The sequence below is a fragment of the Rhinopithecus roxellana genome, chromosome 21 (assembly GCF_007565055.1).
Source record: "Rhinopithecus roxellana isolate Shanxi Qingling chromosome 21, ASM756505v1, whole genome shotgun sequence".
Lineage (NCBI taxonomy): Eukaryota > Metazoa > Chordata > Mammalia > Primates > Cercopithecidae > Rhinopithecus > Rhinopithecus roxellana.
Window position 1 is genome coordinate 72,717,169 of NC_044569.1, and position 26,481 is coordinate 72,743,649.

General features: G+C 37.1%; 1 protein-coding gene across 2 annotated transcripts in view; it reads left to right on the top strand.

The window, feature by feature from the left end:
* The first annotated feature begins 687 nt into the window (after positions 1 to 687).
* Positions 688 to 26,481, top strand: part of PSMA8 (proteasome 20S subunit alpha 8) — a 55,505-nt gene continuing 29,711 nt past the window's right edge. Inside the window, exons 1-4 of one of the 2 annotated variants that reach the window (XM_010380749.2) lie at positions 688 to 908; positions 11,752 to 11,878; positions 17,465 to 17,589; positions 23,933 to 24,055. In XM_010380749.2, coding sequence (XP_010379051.1) covers positions 807 to 908; positions 11,752 to 11,878; positions 17,465 to 17,589; positions 23,933 to 24,055 — 477 coding nt within the window. In that variant the 5' untranslated portion in view covers positions 688 to 806. The remainder of the gene's footprint in view (positions 909 to 11,751; positions 11,879 to 17,464; positions 17,590 to 23,932; positions 24,056 to 26,481) is intronic. The other variant, XM_030926009.1, reaches the window with a different exon arrangement.

The following is a 26,481-nucleotide window of genomic DNA, read 5'->3' on the forward strand; positions in this document are numbered from 1 at the left end:
ATTCCCATTTTATTGATAAGGAGAAAGCAAAAGAGTTGCTTCACAGTTAGGAATGTAGCAAGTTGTAAAGAGTTTCTGCTATAGCTCAATTTCCAGACATCTTTTAAGTCTCATACTTTGGGTTTTTACAAAATTTCTCCAATGAAAAGAATATTATCTTAATTATTGTCATTAGCATTAGTTTGATGGACTGCTTACTTCATTTAATGGACCATTTGCTCATCTGCTCTATTTTGCTCACAAGGCAGAAAATATAAGAAGCAACAATATTTTGAAAAGTGTGCTTTCTTTCCTTGGTTCAAATAACAAGGGTTAACCTGAGAGAGAGAAAGAATAGGAAATTTAGAATTTGAAACCAAAGGGAAGGAACTGATATTTAACTTACCACAGTTTCTCCAACATGTTTGCGATAACAAAAATAGCTGATCTTTGAAGTTCTCATCTTTAAGCCCTAATCTTTGATATTATTTTTGTAACTCGAGTGCCATGACACCATCCCTGGGGCAACACGGTAGTGGGGAAACAGAGATATGCGTCAGACATGAAGGGCAGGGGAAGAATGCCGTCAACTCATAGGCACTGCTGGGGTAACACACGCTGGCAAGCGCGAGGACATCCGGAGGCCGCCAAAGGCTCAAGGACTTCCGGGAAGTAGCCGAAGCGTGGGCGCGGGGACTTCTGGGAGGCAGCTAGTGGCGCGTGTGCTAGCGCTTCTGGGCGGTAGCACGCTGTGTCGTTGGCGGCTCCCCGCCTGCCTCAGCAGCAGCAGCGGGAAGCTCAGCGTCAAGCCCTTGTAGTCCTGTGCGATGGCATCTCGATACGACAGGGCGATCACTGTCTTCTCCCCAGACGGACACCTTTTTCAAGTTGAATATGCCCAGGAAGCGGTGAAGAAAGGATCCACCGCGGTGAGGAAGCGACTCCCGGACTATTCCTCCCTCTGACCAGTCAGGCTGTCGTTACTCCACTGCCCCAGCCCACCCCTCCATCCTAGGAGCTCGAGAGAGGAGATTCCCACACTTGTGAAAATTACTTTGTTCTTTTTATTTAGGGAGACAGACTTTTGAGATTTGGGCCAGAAGTGGCAGAGTAAAAGTTGGTAGATTTCCCCGATCTCTGCTGTTCAACTTCCCCTGTTTAATGGTAGCTATAGACGCAAAACTAGGGTGTGTGTGTGTGTGTGTATGGACGTTAATGCTGTGACTGACAATAGGGAAAGAAAAAGCTTCTAATCTGTAACAGCCTATCTGAATGCTCGTGGTCCAGTTCCTCGGTAGTTCAGAGATCCCTGAACTGTTAAAAGTTAACAGTTGCTTCATGTTGGGAACTATTTTTTAATAACAATTAAGATAAAAATAAAAATTGGCCACACCTGCCCCCAAATACGGACTAAATCAATATAAAATTAAAACTCTTGTTGATGAAGAAATGATTAAAAACACAGTTCAAATACACGCGTTAAAAATATCCCAAAATTGCCAGGCGCGGTGGCTCAAGCCTGTAATCCCAGCACTTTGGGAGGCCGAGGAGGGCGGATGACCTGAGGTCGGGAGTTTGAGACCAGCCTGACCTACATGGAGAAACCCCGTCCTCACAAAATTGTCCCAATATTTTGCAGCCTTTTAGAAGCTCAAAAGCCCAAAAACTTCCACTTTTTTGTCCACTTAAAAAAAATGCTGAAGTTCCTTGAGAGATTATACCCTACCTTAGGCTTAGATTTATGTATCCACATTACTGAAAAACTTAACAAATACTCAGGGTAGGAGTAATACTGCTGCCAAGTTTTAACTACATTCAATAATTTTAGTGATTTATAAAAATTAAAGGGGACAAAAGTGCCCTAGTGACACAAGATCTATTATCCCAAATCTTCTAAGTCCTCGCCTATGAATTAAAAGGATCGGATATTTTTATTCTATTTCATGAGCATGTTTGTTGTGTACTTTGGAAATTGAGCCAGTAGCTATGAGAATACACAGTACGTTTCTAAGTCTAGCAGTGTCTGTATTTTCTGACTTTCTTTGTTAAAGAAGGAAATAATTCACTTTCATTATAAATCTAACAGATGTAAGTGGTAAAAAAAAAACAACAACTCTAGAAGAAGAATCGTTTTAAAAGTATTTTTCTATTTAATTGGGCCCACTAGTTTTGCTTCTGTTTTACAAGTAATTTTTTTAGAATTATAAATTTAAGGAAAGCCTGATGTAGCTTAAACCAAAAGGGTACCATTTTGATAAAAACAAAAAGTTATATAATCCCCAGCATAGCATGTAGCATATGGTTAGAAAATAATGCCCAAGTTTTAGAACCTAAAATAAAGGGAGTAATAGGAGAAGACTGGGGTGTAATAAGAAACCACATTGGCTCATTTAACATGTTTTAAGAGTGCTGTAGAACTGATTGATGGTTCCTTTGTAATGAGCGGTAAAAGGGTAAGGATATAAAAATACCTATAGTGGGCATTTTTAAAGATACATTGGAAGAATGAGACACTTTTGTCTCAGAATTCTGAAATTATAATTTGCATGTTTGCATGGAGTTATTCATTGTGTTTCCTTGAGAGTGCTATGACCTTTTACATAGGGTAAAGTTTTTTAATGGCACCTAATTATTAAAACATGTCACAAAATATTCTATCTAGAAGTACAGATTGATATTATGAGTTATAAATAAGCCAAGGTTGACTAGCTTTGACCAGTATGTAGATGTGATATTATTTAGTAATGTAGGAGTTATATGGGCCACAGTAAAGGCTTTGTGTTCTACTTCCTTGTTGATGATTATCTGATAGCAAGAAAGGAGACAAGAGGCTTGTTTTCTTTTTGCTTTAGTTCCCTTTTCTGTAAATGCAAATTTGTTTGAATAACATTTTGGAGAAGTAATACCCTTCTTCTTAGGGAAAAGAAATGAATCCTTCACAATATTCCCATGAAAACGATAAGATTTATTATCATTCCTCATTTTGTCCTTTCTGTGACCCCAAACTGTTACTAGCTCTGTATTTCCTACTTTATCTAATCTCAGCTCCACAATCTAGCCATCAAAGTCTTCCATAATCCTATCCACCCTCTTCATTTAGGAGGCAGCTTCTTGGCTTCACTAATATGTGTTGCTGCCTACAGAAAGGGGAGAGAGGAAAGGGGAAAACACCTTTCTTTCTGCTGCTCTGCATCGTATTTATCCTTTAATAATCTCTGCACATTTGTCCTCTATAATGAAGCCTTCTCTGATCCACTCCAGTCATCTTGGATCTTTGTCTTTTCTGAATTTATAATCTGTACCACAGAATATTGTACAGTATTTACTATTTGACCTGATATTTTCTTTAATTTCAGGTATATTTAATAATCTCACACCAACTGGATAGTAAGATCTCTGAAGATCTAGATAGTATAATTCCTTTTTCTATTTCTACTACACAATATACAGTACAGGGGCTAGGAAGGCAGTAACTAACATTTAAGAAATACTTTCACCAGGCATTTTGTGTATATTATCTAACATTAGGGACAGTGTTTAATCTCCTTTTATTATATGTGAAACTATGATTCAGAAGCATAAATATAGCTTGCTGAAAGTATCCAGCTGGAGAGCGATGGAACCCATATTTATAATTATTTTGTTCTAGTTCCAAAGCCCCTGCTCCTTGCACTGTAGCATGAAATTTGTTCAATAAATGTTTATATATTAATTAGCTTCCATTATCATGAATGTAGAAATCAGATATGTATCATCTAAGGCAATTAACCTCACAAAGCTTCAGTTTCTGTAATAGTAAAATAGGCATCAAAATAGCACTTGCGGCTGGGCGTGGTGGCTGATGACTGTAATCCTAGCACTTTGGGAGGCTGAGGCAAGTGGATCACTGGAGTTCAGGAGTTGGAGACCAGCCTGGCCAACATGGTGAAATCCCATCTCTACTAAAAATACAAAAAATTGGCTGTGCATGGAGGCACGTGCCTGTATTCCCAGCTACTTAGGAGACTGAGGCAGGACTATTACTTGAACCCAGGAAGCGGAGGTTGCATGAGCCGAGATTGTGCCAGTGTACTCCAGCCTGAGTGACAGAGTGAGAATCTGTCTCAAAAACAAACCAAAAAAAAAAATTGCACTTGCTTCATAGAGTTGATGTGAGAGTTGAATGAGGTAATAATGCATGTGAAGCATCTTAAACAGAATCTGGTTCACAGAAAGTACTTAATAAATTGTAGCTATTATTATTTACTATTATTTGTTTTCTCTTTTTTTTTCCGTTTTGTCTGTGGTGCTTCTCACACATTCATTTATTATTTCAAAACATTTTGTGTTGAATACTTACATATGCTAAATGTGATGCTAGGTCACGTACAAGATAGATAGCATCACATATAAGATAGATTCAATCCCTCTCCTCAGAGAGCCTACTGTCTATCAGGAAAGTTAGATAATTACATAAATAGTCCTAACAAAACCTGAATGAGTATTAGTGTATGAGGCATTATGGTGTATGAACCCCAGGTGTTGGAGAGGCCCCTCTGAAGAAATAATACTTAAGTGGACGTCTGAAAGATGAGAGGTTTTCAAGTGAAGAAGTGGAAGGGGAAAGAATGAAGAGTATTTTTGACAAAGGAAATAGCTTGTGGGAAGGCAAGTAGAAAAAGACAACAATATTCTATGAACTGAAAGGCATTCAGAATTGTTGGAGCAATGGAAAAATAGAAATAGATGAAGCTAGAACCTGGTGCCAGATCATGGAATGCCTTTAAACCATGTAAGTGAGGATACACTGAATGAGAGACCTTGAAATGTTCTGATGTGGCTATTGTCAGTTTCCAGATTATTGCTCTTCTGTTATTCTATTAAGAGACTACATTTGTCCAACAACAGAGATACTCACATGACCTAGGTAGAATCATTCATAATTTCTATCTTCCTGGCCACAGTGATGAGCATGTCACTCAAATCTAGCCAATGATAAGTTCACCCTTAACAACTCTTCTGACTAGAGACAGTAGTAGCTTTTATTCTCTAGGAGAACTGATGGGATGTGAGTCCAAGGTTCCTGGTGGCCATGTTTTTACTATACAGAGAAACGCTTTCCACATTAGGAAAGCAAAAAGCCAATATGCAAAGAGTACATATTAAAGTCCCTAGATCCTTTTGTCTCACGTCTAGCTCTGTGCTATGTTGATTTGCTTAGTGACAAATGGTCCCTATATAAGCTTTAAGTAAAGGAATGCCACGTTCAGACTTTTTCTTCTCCTCCTCCTCCCTCCTCCTCCTCCTCCCTCCTCCTCCTCCTCCCTCCTCCTCCTCCTCTTCTTCTTCTTCCTCTTCTTCCTCTTCGTCTTCCTCATTTTATTTTCCAAATATTTCTCAGGCTACCTATGCTATGGTCAGTGAATTGGATGAAATCAAGACTAGAGACAGGGAGACCAGTTAGGATTCTATGGAAATAGTCTAGATGAAAGATAATAACTAACTTTTACTAGACTTGGGGAGAAAGTGAAAATAAGGCAGATTCCAGAAAAACATTAAGCAGTATACTTATTACAATTTGATGGTTATATGGATGGTGTTGACAGAGGTATAGGAGAAGGAGGAATAAAAGTTGATGTCCCTGTTTCTGGAGTTATAAATTGTTGTCTTGTGACCAATAAATTTAATTTGATTTATTTCAATTGTGAGAATATTTTTGTTTTAGTCCTAATACATATTAAATTGTTACAATATCCCATGGCTTGTTAAGAAGGCATATTCCCTATAAAGTTTAACATTTGTTCAGTTTGATGAGGATAGGATATGGAAGGAGGATGGCTGATTTTAAATATAATGGTTAAGATAATATAATGACATTATATTATACATTATATTTATTATACATTATATTTATAATATAATAAATTATATATTATAATATAATAAATGTATTATAAATAATAATAAATAAATTATATATAATATATAATATAATAAATTATATATTATAACATAATAAATTTATTATAATATAATAAATATAATGGATAAATTGATAAGAAATTCGAGAACAATAAAAATGGTACTGCCATTTACTTAGAGAATGTAAAGCACTAAGTTTTGGGGGAAGATAACTGTTTTGGACTTGCTGAGGTTAGGTGCTTATGGAAACTGTAGCAGACAGACTTTAAAATGGCCTCCAGTGATCCCCACCTTCTGGTGCTCATGCCCTTGTATCCTTGTATAACCTTCCTCCCTTAGATGTGGGCTGAACTTAGTGACTTGCTTTTAAGAATGGAATAGGTGAAAGTGACAAATGTCACATCAAGGATTAGGTTGCAAAGAAACGGTGACTTCATTTTATTCATCCTTACTTGCTGTTTTCCTTGCTTACTCTGGTGAAACCCAGTGCCATGTTGAGTTGCCCTCTGCAGGGCCCAATGAGGCAAGGAACTGAAGGAAACATTTGTTCAAAATCTGGTACAGAACTGAGGTCCTTAGTCCAACAGCCCAGGGGAACTGAATCACATGGCCAACAACCATGTGAGTGAGCCTGGAAATGGATCCTTCCCCAGTCAAGCCTAGAGGTGTGTGCAGCACTGGTAGACAACTTGATTGCAGCCTTATGAGAGATCCTGAGCCAGAGGACTTTGCTAAACTGTGTCCTGATTCCTGAACAGAGACTGTGAGGCAGCTGAAAAGTACATGTTTGAAATTTGAGAGGTTGATCTTAGCTGGAAATAATAATTTTGAAGTTCATTTTTTCTCTCACCTATTAAAAACCTATATTGAAGGTCAAGTAAATGCATACTCTTGAGTACCCTTCTGTGTTCAATAAGACTATAGACTATGCAGAGGATAGTCTGCGACTGAACCTTGAGGGACCTTAATGTCCTGTGTAATTACCTTGACTAAACTCTGAGAGAAGAGGGATAGAAACCAGGCTGTTATGGGCTGAGGGATGATGACAATATTTGGCTTAAAGGGCTTGAAAGAAAAAAGGTGGGATTAAAGAGGAATGGTCTTAAAATTTTAAGATAAAAGAGATTAACATAGGTTTCTGTTTGTTGAACTTCTCACTTTCTTCGCATGGTGTTTTCCTGATCTCGCTTGTTTATCTCTGTACTCTTCTAGCTTACTGAGCTTTTAAAAGATTGTTACTTTTTAATTCTTTGTCAAGAAACTCATAGATCTCCAAACTTTGTTTTGTTCCTTTGATAGTATCATGTTTCTCTGATTGTTCATGATTCTTGTGGCCTGGCATGGATGTCTGCACATTTGAAAATGTAAGTTCCTCTTCAGATTAGCTTCAGCAGGAAAAGTTCTTCACCATTTGGCCCATCCAGAGATTTGGGGTGGGCCTGCCACTAGAGTCCTTTGGCAGGCTGGCCTGATGCCTAGGTCAGCAGGCAGGCTGACTTGGCACCACAGGTGTGAGTCTTGTACCAGGGCTCACTGGGGTGGGCCTGGAACCTGAGTCCACAGTAGCAGACCTAGAGCTTGGATCCATGGGGTCCATGGTAAAGTCAGATACTCATGTTACTCTCCTTACCACATGTGGACGGTGTCTCTCTCTGCACTGTGTTGCTGGGCCTTGAAGGACAGGTGATGTGGATAATGTGAAATTGTCTTTCCCACTCCCTTCAAAGTGTCTTTTTATATTTCTGTACTTTGGTCACTCACCTGGATTCTTTTGTTCTTAGGAAGTATTTTCACACATAGTAGTACAAATTGGTATTTCTGCTGGGAGATGGGCATGGGACACTCCTATTCTGCCATCTTGCTGATGTCACTCCCCTAATTTTTGTGATGAATATATTGTTTTGAGATTTTGGCATCAGCTTTCATAAATGAGGAATTATTGATATTTTTATTTATTTAGAAAATGTTGTATTTGCCAGATTTTAACATTGTTAAATAGTTTTACTAAAGAGTTAGGAACATCCCTGCTTTCATCTGCATCATAGAAAAATTTAAATAGCACAGGAATTACTCATAACAAAATTAGCAAGAATTCATCCATGAACTCTCTAGGTCTGACACTTGATTTGAAGACTAGTTCTTTTCTGAAATTAATCACGTTTGTTAGTGAAACAGATTTTTCTGTCTTTTCTTGAATCAATATGGTCAGTTTAAAATTTTTCTACTCTGTAATTTCTTTCAATCAGATTTTCAAATTTATTAACTTAAGGTTATAAATTTTAAATTGTCACTTTTGCACACTTGTATGTGTTTCTTTCACTCTATTCCCTTCCTGATGAGATTAATTGAGAGATATATTTTAATTATTTGTTTAAAATAACCAACTCTTCGTATTATCAGTTTTATTGTTTTCTCCGTAACCATTAATTTTTGCTTTTTTCTTATTTTTCCCCTTAAGCTTAGCTGCAGTATTTTTATCCCTTTTTGTACTTATTGATTTAATTCATTTTAATATTTTTTCTTACTTGATTAAAAAAACAAAATTATAAATTCTCTCCTGAACATAATTTTGACCACACTCAAAATACTTTGATATTAACATATTCATTATCAACATTTTCTAGTCTGTATTGGTACTTTTAATTTCTTTACTAAGTCAAAAATTATTTATGAGAGTTAGAAATTGTTGTCTTGTGACCAATAAATTTAATTTTATTTATTTCAATTGTAAGAATATTTTGAGATTTTTATTTTAGTCCTAATATATATTAAATTGTTACAATATCCCGTGGCTTGTTAAGAAGGCATATTCCCTATAAAGTTTAACACTTACTCATTTGATAAGGATAGGACACGGAGGGAGGATAGCTGATTTGAAATATGATGGTTAAGAAAGTGTTCTTGGATAAATCGGTAAGAAATGAGAGAGAACAATAAGAACAAAAGCCTAGTTCTTTTTTTTTCCTTTTTTCTGTTTCTTTTTTTTTTTTTTCTTTTTGAGAAAGAGGCAGTGGCGTGGTCACGGTTCACTGCCTTGAACTCCTAGGCTCAAGCTATTCTCCCACCTCAGCCTGCTGAGTAGCTGGAACTACAGGTGCACATCACCATGCTCGCCTAATTTTTTTATATTTTGTAGAGATGGAATCCCACTATGTTGTCCAGACTGGTCTGAAACTCCTGGGCTCAAGCAATCCTCCCACCTCAGCCTTCCAAAATGCTGGGATTAGAGGCATGAGCCACCACACTCAGCCAGGCCTAGTGCTATATTTAATCTATTCTGTATTTTCACTTCAATAATGCTAATTTATAACACATTTTATATAGTGATAGTGTATAAAACAGTATTAATATCACACTTGACTACAAAGCAATTATAAACACCAATACCTATGTCAAAATTTTTAGATTACCTCTATAATACAGGACCAAAATTCTAAGCTCTCCTCTAAAAAAAGAGGAGAGAAAAAGGAGCAATAGTCATCCTACTTGTTTTCTTCTTGTTTGAATAGAGGCTTTCTAGGCCGGGTGCAGTGGCTCACACCTGTAATCCCAGCACTTTGGGAGGCTGAGGCGGGTGGATCATGAGGTCAGGAGATGGAGACCATCCTGGCTAACACAGTGAAACCCCGTCTCTACTAAAAATACAAAAAACTAGCCGGGCGTGGCGGCGGGCGCCTGTAGTCCCAGCTACTCGGGAGGCTGGGGCAGCAGAATGGCGTGAACCCAGGAGGCGGAGCTTGCAGTGAGCCCAGATCGTGCCACTGCACTCCAGCCTGGGCGACAGAGTGAGACTCCATCTCAAAAAAAAGAATAGAAGCTTTCTTTATCAGTAGTGAGTAATGTAGGGTAAGGAATTTAGTCTTTCTCTTGGCTGCTTGTGGCCCCTGTCTTAACTTAGATTATTTGGGCAGCTAAAACAAAAGACAATAGGCAGCGTACTTTATAAACAACAGACATTTATTTCTCACAGTTCTAAAGACTGGGAAATCCAAGATCAAGGCTGATTCAGTGTCTGGAGAGTACCCATTTCCTAGTTCATAGTTAGAACTTTCTTGCTGTGCTCTCACATGGTGCAAAGGGCAAACAAGCTCTCTTGGGCCTCTTTAATAAGGGCACGAATCCCAGTCCACTGTCGTGATCTAATCACCTCCCAAAGGCCCTACCTCCTGATAATATCACCTTAGGGGTTAGGATTTCAACATATGAATTTGGGGGGAATATAAGCATTCTAGTAGACTATAGCAACTCAATCCCTATCCCTCCAAACTGTGAAATACATGGGAAAACTTTTACAGAATTTTATCTATTTAACTTCCTTTGCTACTATTAATACTGCCAGCACTGGTACTGCCGCCTTTATAAAGAATCGACATGGATTCCCGGCATCTTCTTTCATTTAGCTTAATTTTGCACTATATAGCTGATCCTCAAATAACATTGCTTTGTTCAACATTCTTTTGTTATAACATTGGTGAGAAAAAAAAATGGATTCCCACCGAAGGCCACTCTGTATGAAGTTTGTTAGTTTTCCCCATGTCTGCATGGGTTTTCTCCATGTACTCCAATTTCCTCCAACATCCCAAAGATGTGTGTGTTAGGTTAATTGATGTGTCTAAATTGTCCCAGTCTGAGTGAGTGTGTGTATGAGCACAGCCGATGATGGAATGGCATCCTGTCTGTGGTTGGTTCCTGCCTTGTACCCTGAACTGCTGCGATAGGCTGCAGCCACCTGTGATCCTGAACTGGGATAAGCAGATTGGAAAATGAATGAATGAATACAAATTATTATAAAATAAAAATTTATAAAGTATATAATAATCATACAGATGCACTACAGTAAACAATGAGGTATGAAAGCACTTAGTGAGCTTGTCATAGACCTTATTGTTTGTTTTTAAACTGAATGGTGGTAGGAGATGCTCCTTAAAATTTTTGCTTTGCAAACGTTTATTCTTTGATTTAACCCACCACCACTGTGACTGCTGTCACTCATGGATTCACCAAAACTTGGATAAATTATTATCATTTTTTTTTCTTTTTTTTGAGCTTGAGTCTCACTCTGTTGCCCAGGCTGGAGTGCAGTGGTGCAATCTCTGCTCACTGCAAGCTCCGCTTCCTGGGTTCAAGCGATTGTTCTGCCTCAGCTTCCCGAGTTGCTGGGACTACAGGCAGCTGCCGCCATGCCCGGCTAATTTTTGTATTTTTAATAGAGACAGGGTTTCACCATGTTGGCCAGGCTGGTCTCAAACTCCAGACCTCAAGTCGTCCCCCTGCCTCAGCCTCCCAAAGTGCTAGGATTATAGGTGTGAGCCACCGCACCCAGCCTTGTCATATTTGTTTTTATTAGTGTTTCTTAAATGTATATACAGCTCACAGTTATTTCAGTGTTTAATATTAGAGGTGTTGTAGGTCTTTGTTTAGAAGTTTGGTGATGTTTTTGTGACCAGAAATATTTCATATGACTCTAACTCCTGTTTATATTAATTAGGCTGTGATAAAATTGGTTTCATTATACATCATTTCCTTATAGTTGCAATTTTCAAGAACCTGTCAAGGACATTAAGTGAGGACTTACTGTATTTAGATAGCACTTTTTCAGGTGTATTGCATGAGATTAGGACACTCATAATTTCGGCATTGGTGGTATTTCCTTTGCAATTTCTACCTATTTGTCTTCTTTGCTTTGAGTCTGGGGAATGGATCTCCAGTAAGCCTATACCTATGCAGCTGTTTTCTAGAAGGTTACTTTTCTTGTTTTTATTGAATACTTAAGGAGAAGTCATTTCCCCTAAGTCATATGTTAGAATAACTTGGTTTTATATTTAAAACTGACATCTGAATATACATATATGCATTTTAATGACTTGACAGGTCGGAATTCGAGGTACCAACATAGTTGTTCTTGGTGTAGAAAAAAAATCTGTTGCCAAGCTTCAAGATGAAAGAACTGTGAGGAAAATTTGTGCCCTTGATGACCATGTCTGCATGGCTTTTGCAGGTACTTATGGACCTACAATAATGATGCATAGTGTCTTACTGTAGTAGGGCAACACAGTTAACCTCAGTGCTGCAGTTGTGCTATATTTATAAAACATGTGGAGCTGTTCTACAAACAATATATCCTATGTTTTAAAGCAAATACTAACTTTGTAAACCAGGATTTTTGGTAAAGTACAAATGTTAAAAGATATATATTACTTTACTTCAAAATTTAGGTAGCTAGTTTTCTTTTCAAAACTTTTTATTTTGAAATAATTACAGATTTAGAAGAAGCTATCCAAAACAAGAAAGTCACCTTTACACAGTTTCCCTAAATGGTAACATCTTTAAAAACAGCAAATTGAGATTTGGTGAGAGTGTATTCAGATTTTGCCAGTTTTACATGCATTCACTTCCATGTTCATGTACACGTGTGCAGTTTTTTTGTATTTGTTTTTGTTTTTGAGGCAGAGTTTCACTCTGATTGCCCAGGCTGGAGTGCAACGGCACGATATCAGCTCACTGCATCCTCCGCCTCCCTTGTTCAAGCGATTCTCCTGCCTCAGGCTCCCAAGTAGCTGGGATTACAGGCATGCATCACCACACCCGGCTAATTTTGTATTTTTAGTGGAGATGGGATTTCTCCAAGTTGGTCAGGCAGGTCTCGAACTCCCAACCTCAGGTGATCCACCTGCCACAGTCTCCCAAAGTGCTGAGATTACAGGCGTGAGCCTGTGTGTGCAGTTTTATTACAGTAACCACATATGTAGATTCATGTAGTCATCACCACAGTCAAGATACATAACTCTTCCATCACCACAAGGCTACCTCATGCTATTTCTTCTCACCATCTCTACTTTCTGGAAACTACTATCTATTCTGTATCTCTATAATTTTGTCATTTTGAGAATGTTATATGGATAAAGTCATATATTATATAACCCTTTCAGATTAATCTTTTTTATTCAGCATAATTCCCTTGCAGTTCATACAAGTTGTTGCATATATCCATTCCGTTTTATTACTGAGTAGTATTCCATAGAATAAAGGCACCAGTGGGTTTGTTAACTCTTCTATTGAGGGAATTTGAGTTATTTCCAATTTTTGACTATTATAAATAAAGCCTCTATGAATATTTGTGTACAGATTTTTGAGTGAGAGTAGGATTTTATTTCTCTGGGACAAATTCCTAAGAGTATAGTTGCTGGATTATATGATAATCCATGCTTAGTTTTATGAAACACTGCCAGTCCAGAGTGGTTATACTATTTTAAATTCCAACTAGCAATGTATGAGTGATTCATTTGCTCTGTGTTATCAGCGTTTGATATTGTTGCTTTTCTTCATTTTTTTATATTCTTATACATGTGTAGTGATATCTAATTGCAAGTTTAATTTTTATTTCCCTCATGGCTAATAATTTTGAACTTACTTTTATGTGCTTATTTGCCTCTATACAGCAAATAAGACATGCCTCTTGACTTTTTTTTTTTTTTTTTTTTTTTTGCTCATTTTCTAATTGGGTTTTTTTTAACTGTAATTTTATATTGAAGTTTAACAACCTCATTCAAGCCATGCATGATGGGGCACATCTGTAATTGCACCTACTTAGGAGGTCAAGGCAGGAGAATTACTTGAGCTTAGAAGTTTGAGTTCAGCCTGGGCAACAGAGCAAGATAATCTCTCTTAAAAAATAAATAAATAAAAATTTCATTCAGAAAAACAAAAATGCCTTTATTGTACTGTCTTTAAAAAGGAGTTATCTTTTGACAAAACAAGTCTTAATAAATATAAAAACACTGAAACATCCAGACATGGTGACTCACGCCTATAATCCCAAGATTTTGGAAGGCTGAGGCAAGCAGATCATTTGAGCCAAAAAGTTCGAGCCAGTCTGAGCAACATGGTGAAACCTCATCTCTAAAAAAATACAAAAATTAGCTGGGCATAGTGGCATGTGCCTATAGTCCCAGCTATTTTGGAGACTGAGCTGGGAAGATCCATTGAACCCAGCAGATTGAGGCTGCAGTGAGCTGTGATCACACCACTGTATTCCAGTCCAGGCAACAGAGTGAGACCCTGTGTATTGGTCCATTCTTGCATTGCTGTAAAGAAACACCTGAAAAACAACAACAACAAAAAAGAAATACCTGAGACTGGGTAACTTATAGAGAAAAGATATTTAATTGACTCACAGTTCCGCAGGCTGTACAGGAAGTATAGCAGCTTCTGCTTCTGGGGAGCCTCAGGAAGCTTTCAATTATGGTAGAAGGCAAAAGGGGAGTGAGACATCTCACATGGCCAGACCAGGAAGAAGAGAGAGAGAAGGGAGAGGTGCCAAATACTTGTAAATGATCAGATCTCGTTAGAACTCTATCACAAGAAGAGCACTGGGGGATAGTGCTAAGCTAGTCATGAGAAACCACCCCCATGAGCCAATCACTTTACACCAGGCCCCATCTCCAACACTGGGGATTACAGTTGAACATGAGATTTCGGTGGGTACAAAGATATAAACCATATCACTCTGTCTCAAAAAAAAAAAAAGATTGAAACCATACAGAGTATTTTTTCTGATCAAAATGGAATGGAACTAGAAATTAATAGCAGAAGGAAGACTTGCAAATCCACAAACAAGTGGAAGTTAAGCAATATATTCCTAAATCACCCATGGAGCAGTGAAAAAAAAATCACAAGGGAAATTAACAGATACCTTGAGAGAAAGGCAAATAAAAGCACAACATATCAAAACTTGTGGAATGTATTGAATGTAGTGCTAATAGAAAAATTTATAGCCATAAACACTTATATTAAAAAAGAAAGATCTCAATTCAACAGCCTGCTTTTATACCTTAAAACTAGGAAAATATAGGGACGGGCGCGGTGGCTCAAGCCTGTAATCCCAGCACTTTGGGAGGCCGAGACGGGCGGATCACGAGGTCAGGAGATGGAGACCATCCTGGCTAACACGGTGAAACCCCGTCTCTACTAAAAAATACAAAAAACTAGCCGGGTGAGGTGGCAGGCACCTGTAGTCCCAGCTACTCGGGAGGCTGAGGCAGGAGAATGGTGTGAACCTGGGAGGCGGAGCTTGCAGTGAGCTGAGATCTGGCCACTGCACTCCAGCCTGGGCGACAGAGAGAGACTCCGTCTCAAAAAAAAAAAAAAAAAAAAAAAAAAAAAAAAAAAAACTAGGAAAATAAGAATAAACTAAGTTTAAAGCTAGTAGAAAGAAGTAATAAATCCCTGATGACTCCTTCCCATAGATTGTATATCATATTGTCTGTTAGCATGTAGTGTTTTCAGTTACTTTCTACTGTTATAAAATACTGTGGTACTAAATTTGAGAAAAAGAAGTATAAGACCAGAACATAGATAAATAACAGAATAGAAAAACAAAAGAGAGAAATAACAAAATCAAGAGTTTGTTCTTTGAAAAGATACACAAAACTGACAACTCTTTAGCTCAACGGTCTAAGAAAAAAAGGGAGAAGACTCAAGTAAAATGAGAAATGAGGGAGGGGACATTAGTGCCAGTTTTACAGTTTTAATTCTTAAAAACAATTTTAAGAGAGTACTGTGAACAATTGTACATGGACAGAATTCCTTGAAACACACAAATTACCTTGCTCAATAAGATGTATTAGTAGAAAATCTGAGCAGACACAATAAGACATTGAATCAGTTATCAAAAACCTCCCAACAAAGAAAAGTCTGGGATCTAACGACTTCACCAGTGAATTCTACCAAACATTTTGATGAAGAATTAATAGCAGTTCTTCTCAAGCTCTTCCAAAAAATTAAGAAGGAAACACTTCAAAGTTTATTCTATGAGGTAAGTATTAACATGATGCCAAAGCCAAAGACATTACAAGAAAAGAAAACTGTAGACAAATATCCCTTATGAGCAGTGAGCAAAGATCCTCAATAAACTACTAGCAAACCAAATTCAGAACAATAAAATAATAATACATCATGACCAATTTGGATCTATTCCTGGAGTGCAAGGATGGTTCAACATACGAAGATCAATGAATGTAATATACCACATTAGCAGAAGGAAAGAAAAAAACTATATAATTATATCAATAACATAGAAAATACATTTGACAAAATTTAACATTCTTTCTTGGTAATGGTGCCCAACAAGCTAGAAATAAAAGGAAGTCACCACAACGTAATTCAGGCTATCTATGTAAAAAATTCACAGCTGACATCATACTCAGTTGTGAAAGATTGAAAGCTTTCCTTCTAGAAACAGAAAGAAGATAAGGATGCCCACTTTTACCACTGCTATTCAACATAGTAATGAAAGTCTTAGCCAGAGCAGTTAGGAAAGAAAAATAAATAAAGGTATCCAAATTGGGAGGGAAGAAAAATCATCTCTATTCACAGAAGACATGATCTTATATAGAAAACTAAAGATTCCACCAAAAATGTTGCAAATAATAAAGAAATTGAGCAAATTTGTAGGACACAAAATCAACACCCCAGAGTAATTTCTTTCTTTTTCTTTTTAATTTGAGATAGGGTATCACTCTGTCACCCAGCCTGAAGCACAGTGGCATCATCATAGCTCACTGCAGCCTTGAACTCCTGGGCTCAAGCAACCCTCCCACCTCAGCTTCCTGAATAGTTGGGACTGCAGGTGTGTGCCATTGCACCTGGCAATTTTTTAATTTTTATTTTTGTAGAGGCAGGATCTCACTATGTTGCCCAGGCTGGTCTCAAACTCTTGGCTTCAAGTGATCCTCCCAGCTCAGCCTCCCAAAGTGTTACAATAAAGGTGGGAGTCACCACACCAAGCCCCAAATCATTTCTATGTACTGACAATGAACTGTCAGGAAAGGAAATTAAAAAAAAAAAATTCCATTTACAATAGTATCAGAAAGAATAAAATACTTATTGGGAATGAATTTAAGGAGGTAAAAGATTTGTACTCTGAAAAATGCAAAACATTGCTGAAAGAAATTGAAAAAGACACAAATGGAAAGATATCCCCCATTAATGGATTGGAAGACTCAGGATTATTAACATGTCAATACTATCCAAAGCAGTTTAGATTCAATGTCATCCCTAACAAGGTTCCAATAATTTTTTTAAATAAAAAAGAATTATAACATTCATATGGAATGACAAAACAATTTTGAAAGAGAAGAGCAAACTTGGAGGTCTCACATGTCTCGTTTTTGAAACCTACTACAAAGATACAGTAGGCAAAACAGTTTCATGACTGGCTTAATGAAAGACATGTAACTAATGGAATTGAATAAGAGAGCGTAGTAATAAATCCTTGCATATATGATACGGTCAAATGACTTTTATCAAGGATACCAAGACTGCTCAGTGGGGAAAAAGACAATCTTTTAAACAAATGGTGTCTTTAAAACATCTTATATAAAAAACAAATAAGAATGGATCAACTTAAATCTTGAAATAAATCAGAATGTAGTACAAATGACACTTTATCTTACAAATGTTTTTAAATGGGCATGTATTGAGAAAAGGATAAGAAAGATTTCATTGTGGCTAAAATCCATTTGACAAGGAAAAATGTAAAAAATATGTTTTTGTAGTTTTTGTGAAGTTTTGACAATTTTTATAGGACTTACTGCTGATGCTAGAGTAGTAATAAACAGAGCCCGTGTGGAGTGCCAGAGCCATAAGCTTACAGTTGAGGACCCAGTCACTGTAGAATATATAACTCGCTTCATAGCAACTTTAAAGCAGGTAAGCTAATATTCTAACATACTTTGTCAAGCTTTCTCCTTTTTCGTCATTATAAGTCCTATCATAGAAGTACTACAGTTATTCCAACCACATGGTCTATTAAATCTATTAAATTTCTTATTTCTCACAATTACTTTATATTCATATTTTTATTCCAGTAAAATTGATTGATTTAATCACTAGAAATCTTGATCAGTATTAATTCTGGGAATTATATTCAAATTTAAAAAAAACAGTAAGTCTGATCTTTTAAGGAGATTTCTACACTTCTAGAGATTAATACAAAGCGTTCTTTAAAGTTTTCCAGAGAAGTACCCTTTTTCTTTCTTTTCTTTTCTTTTCTTTTCTTTCTTTCTTTCTTTTTTTTTTTTTTTTTGAGACAGGGTCTCACTTTGTTACCCAGGCTGGAGTGCAGTGGTGTGATCTTGGCCCACTGCAGCCTCGACCTTTTGGGCTTAAGCAATCCTCCTACCTCAGCCTCCTGAGTAGCTGGGACCGTAGGCATACGCCACCATGCCCAGCTATTTTTGTAGTTATTGTACAGATGGGGTTTTGCTATATTGCCCGGATTGGTCTTGAATTCCTGAGCTCAAGCAGTCCACTCACCTTGACCTCCCAAAGTGCTGGGATTATAGGTACAAGCCATGGTGTCTGGCTTCACCTACAACTTTACTGTGGTTTGAATGTGTCTCCAAAAAAGTTTGGGTTAGAAACTTAATTCCTGATGTCACAATGTTGAGAGGTGGGGACTAATGGGAGGAGTTTAGGGTTTCACCATCATAAATGGATTAATACCAGTTACAAAAGAGCTTAAGGCTGCAAGTTCAAACTCTCTCTCTCTCTCTCATCTCTCTTGCCCTTTCACCTTCCGTGATGGGATGACATGGCATGGCATGAAAGCCCTGGCTAGATGTAGCCTTGTCAGTCTTGGACTACTCAACTTCCAGAACTGTAGGAAGCAATGTCTATTCTTTATGAATTACCTAGTCTCAGGTGTTCTGGAATGCAGCACAAAATGGACTAAAGCAAAACCTAAGCATAACTGATATGATTTCTCCTCAATCCATGCATAAATACATAGCTTAACATTAAGTATAATCATGATGTCTACAACTGTTTTTAATAATTTTAAATATATTTTATATATGAAACATTGTCTTTTTAGTTATTATTCTAACTATGTAATACTGTTTCTAGTTGCTATGTCATAATTTAGTTACATTGTTCCTGGTTTCTTTCATTTTTCTTTTCTCTCTTATTCTCTCTCTGCTACTGTAATGATAATACTCTTTCCCACAGCTTTTGTTTTTATTTTTGAAATTATGTTGTTAAATTTATTTTTTAGTATGGGATTACTAGATTAAAAATTGTAATTGGTTTTAAGATTCTTTTTATATGTAGCTAAATTGCTTCTTATAAAGATTGAAACTATTTTCATTGTGCAGCTAGCAATGCATAAATGTATCCTTGAAGAATCATGAACATTAAATTTTTCATTGTTCTTTTATTTTGCAAATAAGTATCACATAGTACTAACAGTTATTTTAATTTGTGTCTTATAATTAGTGATGAGGTTAAACTTTTTTTCCACCTGTTGGTTTGCTGATTTCATTTCTCCTTTTGTAAGCTATCTTTTGATATGTACTCAAGTGGTTAAGAGTATGCCTTCAGGAGCCAGAATTTTGGAGTTTACATCCTGGATTTGCTACTTTTTAGTTAATGCCTTGGGCAAACTATTTTCCTACTTTACCTTTAATTTTTTTTTATTTGTAAAATGAGCATTACAATAATATGAACTTTGTTGACTTGCATTATGGAGTAAATGATTTAAGACATTTTAGGTATTTAGAACACTTCTTGGCATGAATTTTACCATTTTTATTTTATTTTATTTTTAGTTTTTGAGACAAACTCCTGCTCTGTCGCCCAGGCTGGACTGCAGTGGCCTGATTTCGGCTCCCTGCAACCTCTGCCTCCCAGGTTCAAGCAATGCTCATGCCTCAGCCTCCTGAGTAGCTGGGATTACTGGCACATGCTACCACAACTGCCTAACTTTTGTTTTTTTTGTAGAGACAGGGTTTCACATGTTGGCCAGGCTGGTCTCGAACTCCTGAGCTCAAGTGATCTGCCTGCCTCAGCCTCCCAAAGTTCTGGGATTACAGGCGTGAGCTACAGCGCCCGGCCAAATTTTACTGTTTGTTTTTATAGAGATTTTTAATAAACTCATTATGTATCCTATATATGTAAGTTTTAACTGATTAGCTTATTAAAAAATTGCCCTGTTTTGGTTTCTTGAAATTTGTTAATGCAGGTTGCAAGAAAGTCCAATATTACATTATTCTACTTATTTTATTTGCTTTGATTTTCCTAACCATTAAAAAGACATTCACCAAATACAAGGAACGGAACATTGTATACACAAAATTCCCGATTGTAGTTTTTAGGTTTTCTTCCAGAAATATCAAGGCTGTGCAGAGTGTATTTACGGAAACATAGTCATATGAATGGAATTACCACCAAGAAGGCCTGGGGCTCTCCAGCAGAAGATCGATATATCATATGCACCTTTTGTAGTTTTGGGTTTTTTGTTTGTTTATTTGTTTTTTGTTTGTTTTGAGATGGAGTCTCACTCTGTCACCAGGCTGGAGTGCAGTGGTGCAGTCTTCTCAGCTCACTGCAACCTCCGACTCCCTGGTTCAAGCAATTCTCCTGCCTCAGCCTCCTGAGTAGCTGGGATTACAGGCACGTGCCACTATGCCAAGCTAATTTTTGTATTTTCAGTAGACACGGGGTTTCACCATGTTGGCCAGGATAGTCTCGTTCTCCTGACCTTGTGATCCACCCGCCTCAGCCTCCTGAAGTGTTGGGAATACAGGTGTGAGCCACCGTGCCCGGCCTACTTTTTCATCTTAAGAAAATGATTCATTAGGCTAGGCATGGTGGCTTATGCCTGTAATCCCAGCACTTTAGGAGGCCGAGGTGGGCAGATCACTTGAGCCCAGAGCCCAGGAGTTCAAGACCAGCCTGGGCAACATGGTGAAACCTCATCGCTACAAAAAATAGCTCTATAAAAAATAGCTGGATGTGGTAGTGCACACCTGTAACCCCAGCTACTTGGGAGGCTGAGGCAGGAGAATCGCTTGAACCCAGGAGGCAGAGGTTGCAGTGAGCCAAGATCATACCACTGTACTCCAGCCCGGGTGACAGAGTGAGACTCTGTCAAAAGAAAAGAAAAGAAAAGGGTTCATTAAGGAAATAAAAGAGTCTTCCCTCTAAGGTATATTTACAACAGCTACTTTATACCTAGGTGTGAACTAGGACATTAGGAGGTAGTCAAAGCAATTTTGGGCAAAAAGAATAAAACTGGTGGCATCACACTACCTGAAATCAAAATATATTCAGAGATACAGTAACCAACATAGCATGGTGCTTTTGTAAAAAGCAGATACATCAGCCAATGAAACAGAATAGAGAACCCAGAAATAAATCTACATACATTCAACTGATTTTTCGGTAGAGATGCCAGAAACGTACATTGGAGAATGGACAACCGCTTCAATAAACGGAGCTGGGAAAACTGGATGTGCAGAAAAAATGAAATGAAACCTCTGTCTCTCTCTCACCATATACCAAAGTCTACTTAAAATGGACTAAAGACTTTAATGTGTGATCCAAAACTACAAATCTATTAGAAGAAAATATAGAGGAAATGCTTTAGGACCTTGGGCTAGGCAAAGATTTTTATGGATAAGACTTTAAAAGCACAGGCACCAAAGACAAAATTATTTGCAAAATATTCATTTGACAAGGGATTAATATCTAGAATGTACAAGGAACTAAAAACAACCAAACAAACCCAAATAATCTTCCTGAAAAAAAATGGGCAAATGAACTGAATAGACGTTTCTCAGAAGAAGAAATACAAATGGCCAACATGTATATGAAAGAATATTCAACATCACTAATCATCAGATAAATGCTCATCAAAACCACAGTGATGCCATCTCACCTCAGTTAGAATGGCTATTACCAAAAAGACAAAAAATAAATGCTGGCAAGAATACAGAGAAAGGGGAACTCCTATACACTGTTGGTAGAAATGTAAATTAATACAGACATTATGGAAAATAGTATGGAGGCTCCTCAGAAAACTATTAGTAGAAGTAGAACTATCCTATAATCCCACAATCCCACTACTGGGTATTCATCCAAAGGTAAAGGAATCAGTATATCCAAGAGATGTACACACCTCTGTGTTTATCACAGCAGTATTCACAACAGACAAGATATAGAACCAGCCTAAACATTCATCAACAGATAAATGGATAAAGAAAATGTGGTATAGAAACACAATTGAATACTACTTAGCCATAAAAAAGAATGAAATTCTGTATTCATTATAATGTGAATGAGCCTAGAGGACATTGTGTTATGTAAAATAAGTCATGCAGAGGGAGACAAATACTGCATGTCCTTATTCATATGTGGACACTAAAAAAGTTGTGTTTGTAGAAATAGAGAATAGCATACTGTGTGTGTGTATATATATAAATATATATAAAATATATACATCTATAACATATAATATATAAATAAAATATACACACACAGTATGCTATATAGAGTGTATATATATATCTATATATATATTTAAAATATACACACACACAGAGTATGCTACTCTATGTAGATTTTGTTTTTGTTTTTTTGAGACAGGATCTCACTCTGTCGCCCAGGCTGGAGTGCAGTGGCATGATCTCGTCTCACTGAAGCCTCAACCTCCCAGGCTCAAGTGATCCTCCCACCTCAGCCTCCTGAGTAGCTGGTATCACAGATACACACTACCATGCCTGGCTAATTTTTTATTTTTGTAGAGACAGGGTTTCCCTATGTTGCCCAGGCTAGTCACGAACTGTTAGGCCCAAGCGATCTGCCTACCTTGGCCTCCCAAAGTGCTGCAGGCGTAAGCCACTGCATCCAACCTAAAAATAAATATATATATTGTAAAATACATATAATAAAATTGGAAAATAAGAAAATAGATATGATACATAGGCAAGACCACGAAGAAGGCTGATGTTAAGCTATTTCAAGCCACAGTTACATACAGTTATATACAGCCACAGAATTATTTATAGTTATGTAAAGTTGCCTAAAAATTTAATCCTTAGACCAGGCGCGGTGGCTCATACCTGTAATCCCAGCACTTTGGGAGGCCAAGGCAGGCGGATCCCCCGAGGTTAGGAGTTCGAGACCAGCCTGGCCAACATGGTGAAACCCTGTCTCTAAAAAAAAAAAAAAAAAAAAAATTAGTCCTTAGCTTTCTGTCAGGAATGCTTCTTTGCATGACTTTTGGAGCACAAGTCTCAGTGTGAATTCTACTCCTTAGAGCACAAATTCCAGGAAGTTCCCTGCCACTAAAGTGAAAAGACATACAATTGGTTTCCAGTGACCCATTGTCTGTAAGGAAATAGCATGCTCTTCTTCAGGATAAACAAAGGTTTTCTTGTCTTGGGAATAAAAGAAATGTTTTACTTGGGTTTTTAATTAGAGATAACCTAGGATATAATGAACAGAATGTCCTTGATAAAAATAGTGTCAAGTAAGAATACTTGATTATAATAGTAACATTTATAGTGTCCCTCAAGGTAAGCCGAGGACATGTTTCCACAGCACAGCTTATTGAAATCAACTTTACTAAGAACCAAAATGTATGGCACAGGTCTCTGCTATATTAGAGATTACAGTCTAGTGATGTTACCAAATATATACAAAGCAACAAGAAAGTGATTTTAAGAATATATATAGGCCGGGCCTGGTGGCTCATGTCTGTAATCCCAGCACTTTGGGAGACCAAGGCGGGTGGATCACGACGTCAGGAGATCAAGACCATCCTGGCTAACATGGTGAAACCCCATCTCTACTAAAAATACAAAAAAAAATTACCCTGGTGTGGTGGCGGGAGCCTGTAGTCCCAGCTACTCAGGAGACTGAGGCAGGAGAATGGCGTGAACCTGGGAGCGGAGGTTGCAGTGAGCTGAGATCACGCCACTGCACTCCAGCCTGGGGAACAGAGCAAGACTCCGTCTCAAAAAAAAAAAAAAAAAAAAAAAAAAGAATATATGTAAATAAACTTATGATTTTCTTGTGTAGACTGTATAGCATAATTTTTTAAAATTTCATCATGAATTAAGATTGCTCCAGAAAGGGTCAGGAAAAAGATCATTAGTATATGTAGAATAAGAATTAGGGAAGTGGATCATTTGGGCAGCAATGCTTTATTATTAGAATTTTTATTTTATAAGTAATAGTTTTATTCTAAAACTACATTTTATTTTTCTAGAAATATACCCAAAGCAATGGACGAAGACCTTTTGGTATTTCTGCCTTAATTGTAGGTTTTGATGATGATGGTATCCCAAGATTATATCAAACAGATCCTTCTGGTACTTATCATGCTTGGAAGGTGAGTCATGAATTTATTAATACTTTTTTTAGAAGTTTAGTAAATACTCAATGTAAATGCTTTATTGCTTTGAGAGACATGACAAAATTATTTTGCATTAAATATTGATGTTGGTACAAACTTTATAAATGTAACTATTCAGCTCATCAGAAACTACAATGATTTTGGTTGGATAAAGAAACACGTTAATTTTGTGAGCGCAAGGTCTTTTGAAAAGATGTGACCAAAGTAAGTGTTTATAAGTGGTCAAGTAAGAGAAATATCCAGTTCCTATTTATTATTATTCCAAATTAATGTTGTACCATATAGATGCTTGCTTCAAGCAGAAATAATCTTTCTGCTTTTAACAAATAATTAGATGGACATTTAAATTCCTACTGAAATATTTAATGCATCTTCTCCATTCTAGGAGAGTCAGAGCACCTAAACTATGAATCTATACTCATGTGCTAGTATGTAGCAATGATCTCTGCATAATTCCTAGCATATAGTTTGTTTTCTGGATAAGTTGTTATTCTTGTTTTGACACACAACTACAGTAATGACTTTGTTTAATGGTGCACTCAAATCTAATACAAAAGTATAGGGCTCAGCCAGGCATGGTAGTACACACCCATGGTTCCAGAAACTTGGGAGGCTGACACAGCGGGATTGCTTGAGTCCAGAATTTTGAGGTTACAGTGCGCTATAATTGTGTCTCTGCACTCCAGCCCGGGCAGCAGAGCAAGACCCTGTCTGAAAAACACCAAACAAACAAACCGCCGTCCCGCCCCCGGCAAAAAACACTGCTAGAGACCAGAGAAACCTAGCTTCCAGGAGTGAATTTTTGTACATTCCTATATATAAGAATAAGACTATACTACAGAATCCAATATAACTGATTTTGACTTTATTAAAAATTAAATACCCATATTTTAAATAATTTTCTACAAAGTTGATTTTACTCATATTAAGAGCCAAATAAATTAGTGGAGAAATATTGCCATGGTCTTTATGCTTATGTTAAATAAAGAATTTGATTTGTGCTGACCATACTAATAAAATACTATTTTATAAACTGTTAACCAGGAAGTAAAGCAGTGAATTATTCTTACAACAAATATCAGAATACTTATGTCAGTGGCACATATCCTTTTAATCTGCCTGAGTAATCTAATTAGTAATCAGAAGGTATAGATTTACATGATGCAAATATCCTGTCAACTAGAGATCTCTTACCTATACTAGATTTCTTGTCTCCTAAATGTGTGCCCTAAACAAACCAAGTTACTACACTCAATCTTTAAATATTTTGAAGCCTGCCATCTTCTGTTTGCATTTATCATTACATCATTACCCTTTATTTCTGTAACATAACACAACATTTTCCAGGTTTACATAATTTTTCTGTTTTAATTTGATTGCTTCTTGGGGACGTACAGAGAAGAATTTTATTTTATCTCAATCAGTTAGGAAAATTATGGAATTTTTTAGTTGTTGAGAATTTTGTTGATCATCTTGGTCTGAAACTCTGCTCTGCTCTGGTGTCTTCAGTTCTCATGGTGGGACAGGAGAATATGAGCACTGTGCACTCGCTCGCATACATGTGGATACCCCACTGTCTACATTTTATGAAGTGTACTTTCTTATGGGATTTTGGTTGAAGGAAATATTATGCAGCTTTTAAAAAAATCATCTTTAACAAAAAACATTTGAAAACCTTTTTTATTTTATGTATTTGGCAACTGAGATTTAGGGGTTACGTGATTTTTGTTGCTGTTGTTAAGTTTACCTTCCCAGCCTGGTGTGGTAGCTCACTTCTGTAATCCCAGCACTTTGGGCGACCAAGGCGAAAGGATTACTTGAATGCAGGAGTTTGAGACCACCCTGGACAATGTAATAAGACCCCACTTCTATGAAAACAATTTTAAAAATTAGCCAGGCATTGGTGGTGCACACCTGTGGTCCCAACTACTTTGGAGGCTAACGTGGAAAGATCACTTCAGTCCAGGAGTTTGAAGCTCCAGTGAGCTAGGATCATACCACTGCATTCCAACCTGAGTGGCAGAGCGAGACCCTGTCTCAAAACAAAAAAGTTCACATTCCTAGTTAATAGCAATATTGAATTAGAACTCAGGGTGTTCTATTTATTTCATTCTATGTTGTTTACGTTACATCATGCTACTTCTGATTTAGCATTTTTAGGCCAAATTTTTTAGGTCAAATTATTTTCTGTGCATGTTACATAAATTCTAATATCTGTTCTTGGAAGGTAGAATACAATCTTCTGACTTGATTCCACTTCTGGGAACAGTGACATTTTAACTATGAGATCAAGTTTTTCTTTTTTTGTTTTGTTTGTGTCTATGTTTTATTTTTTATGTCTGTTTGTTTTTTACTCTGACATACTATACCAAGTAACCTGATAAAATGTTGCAATAGACTGT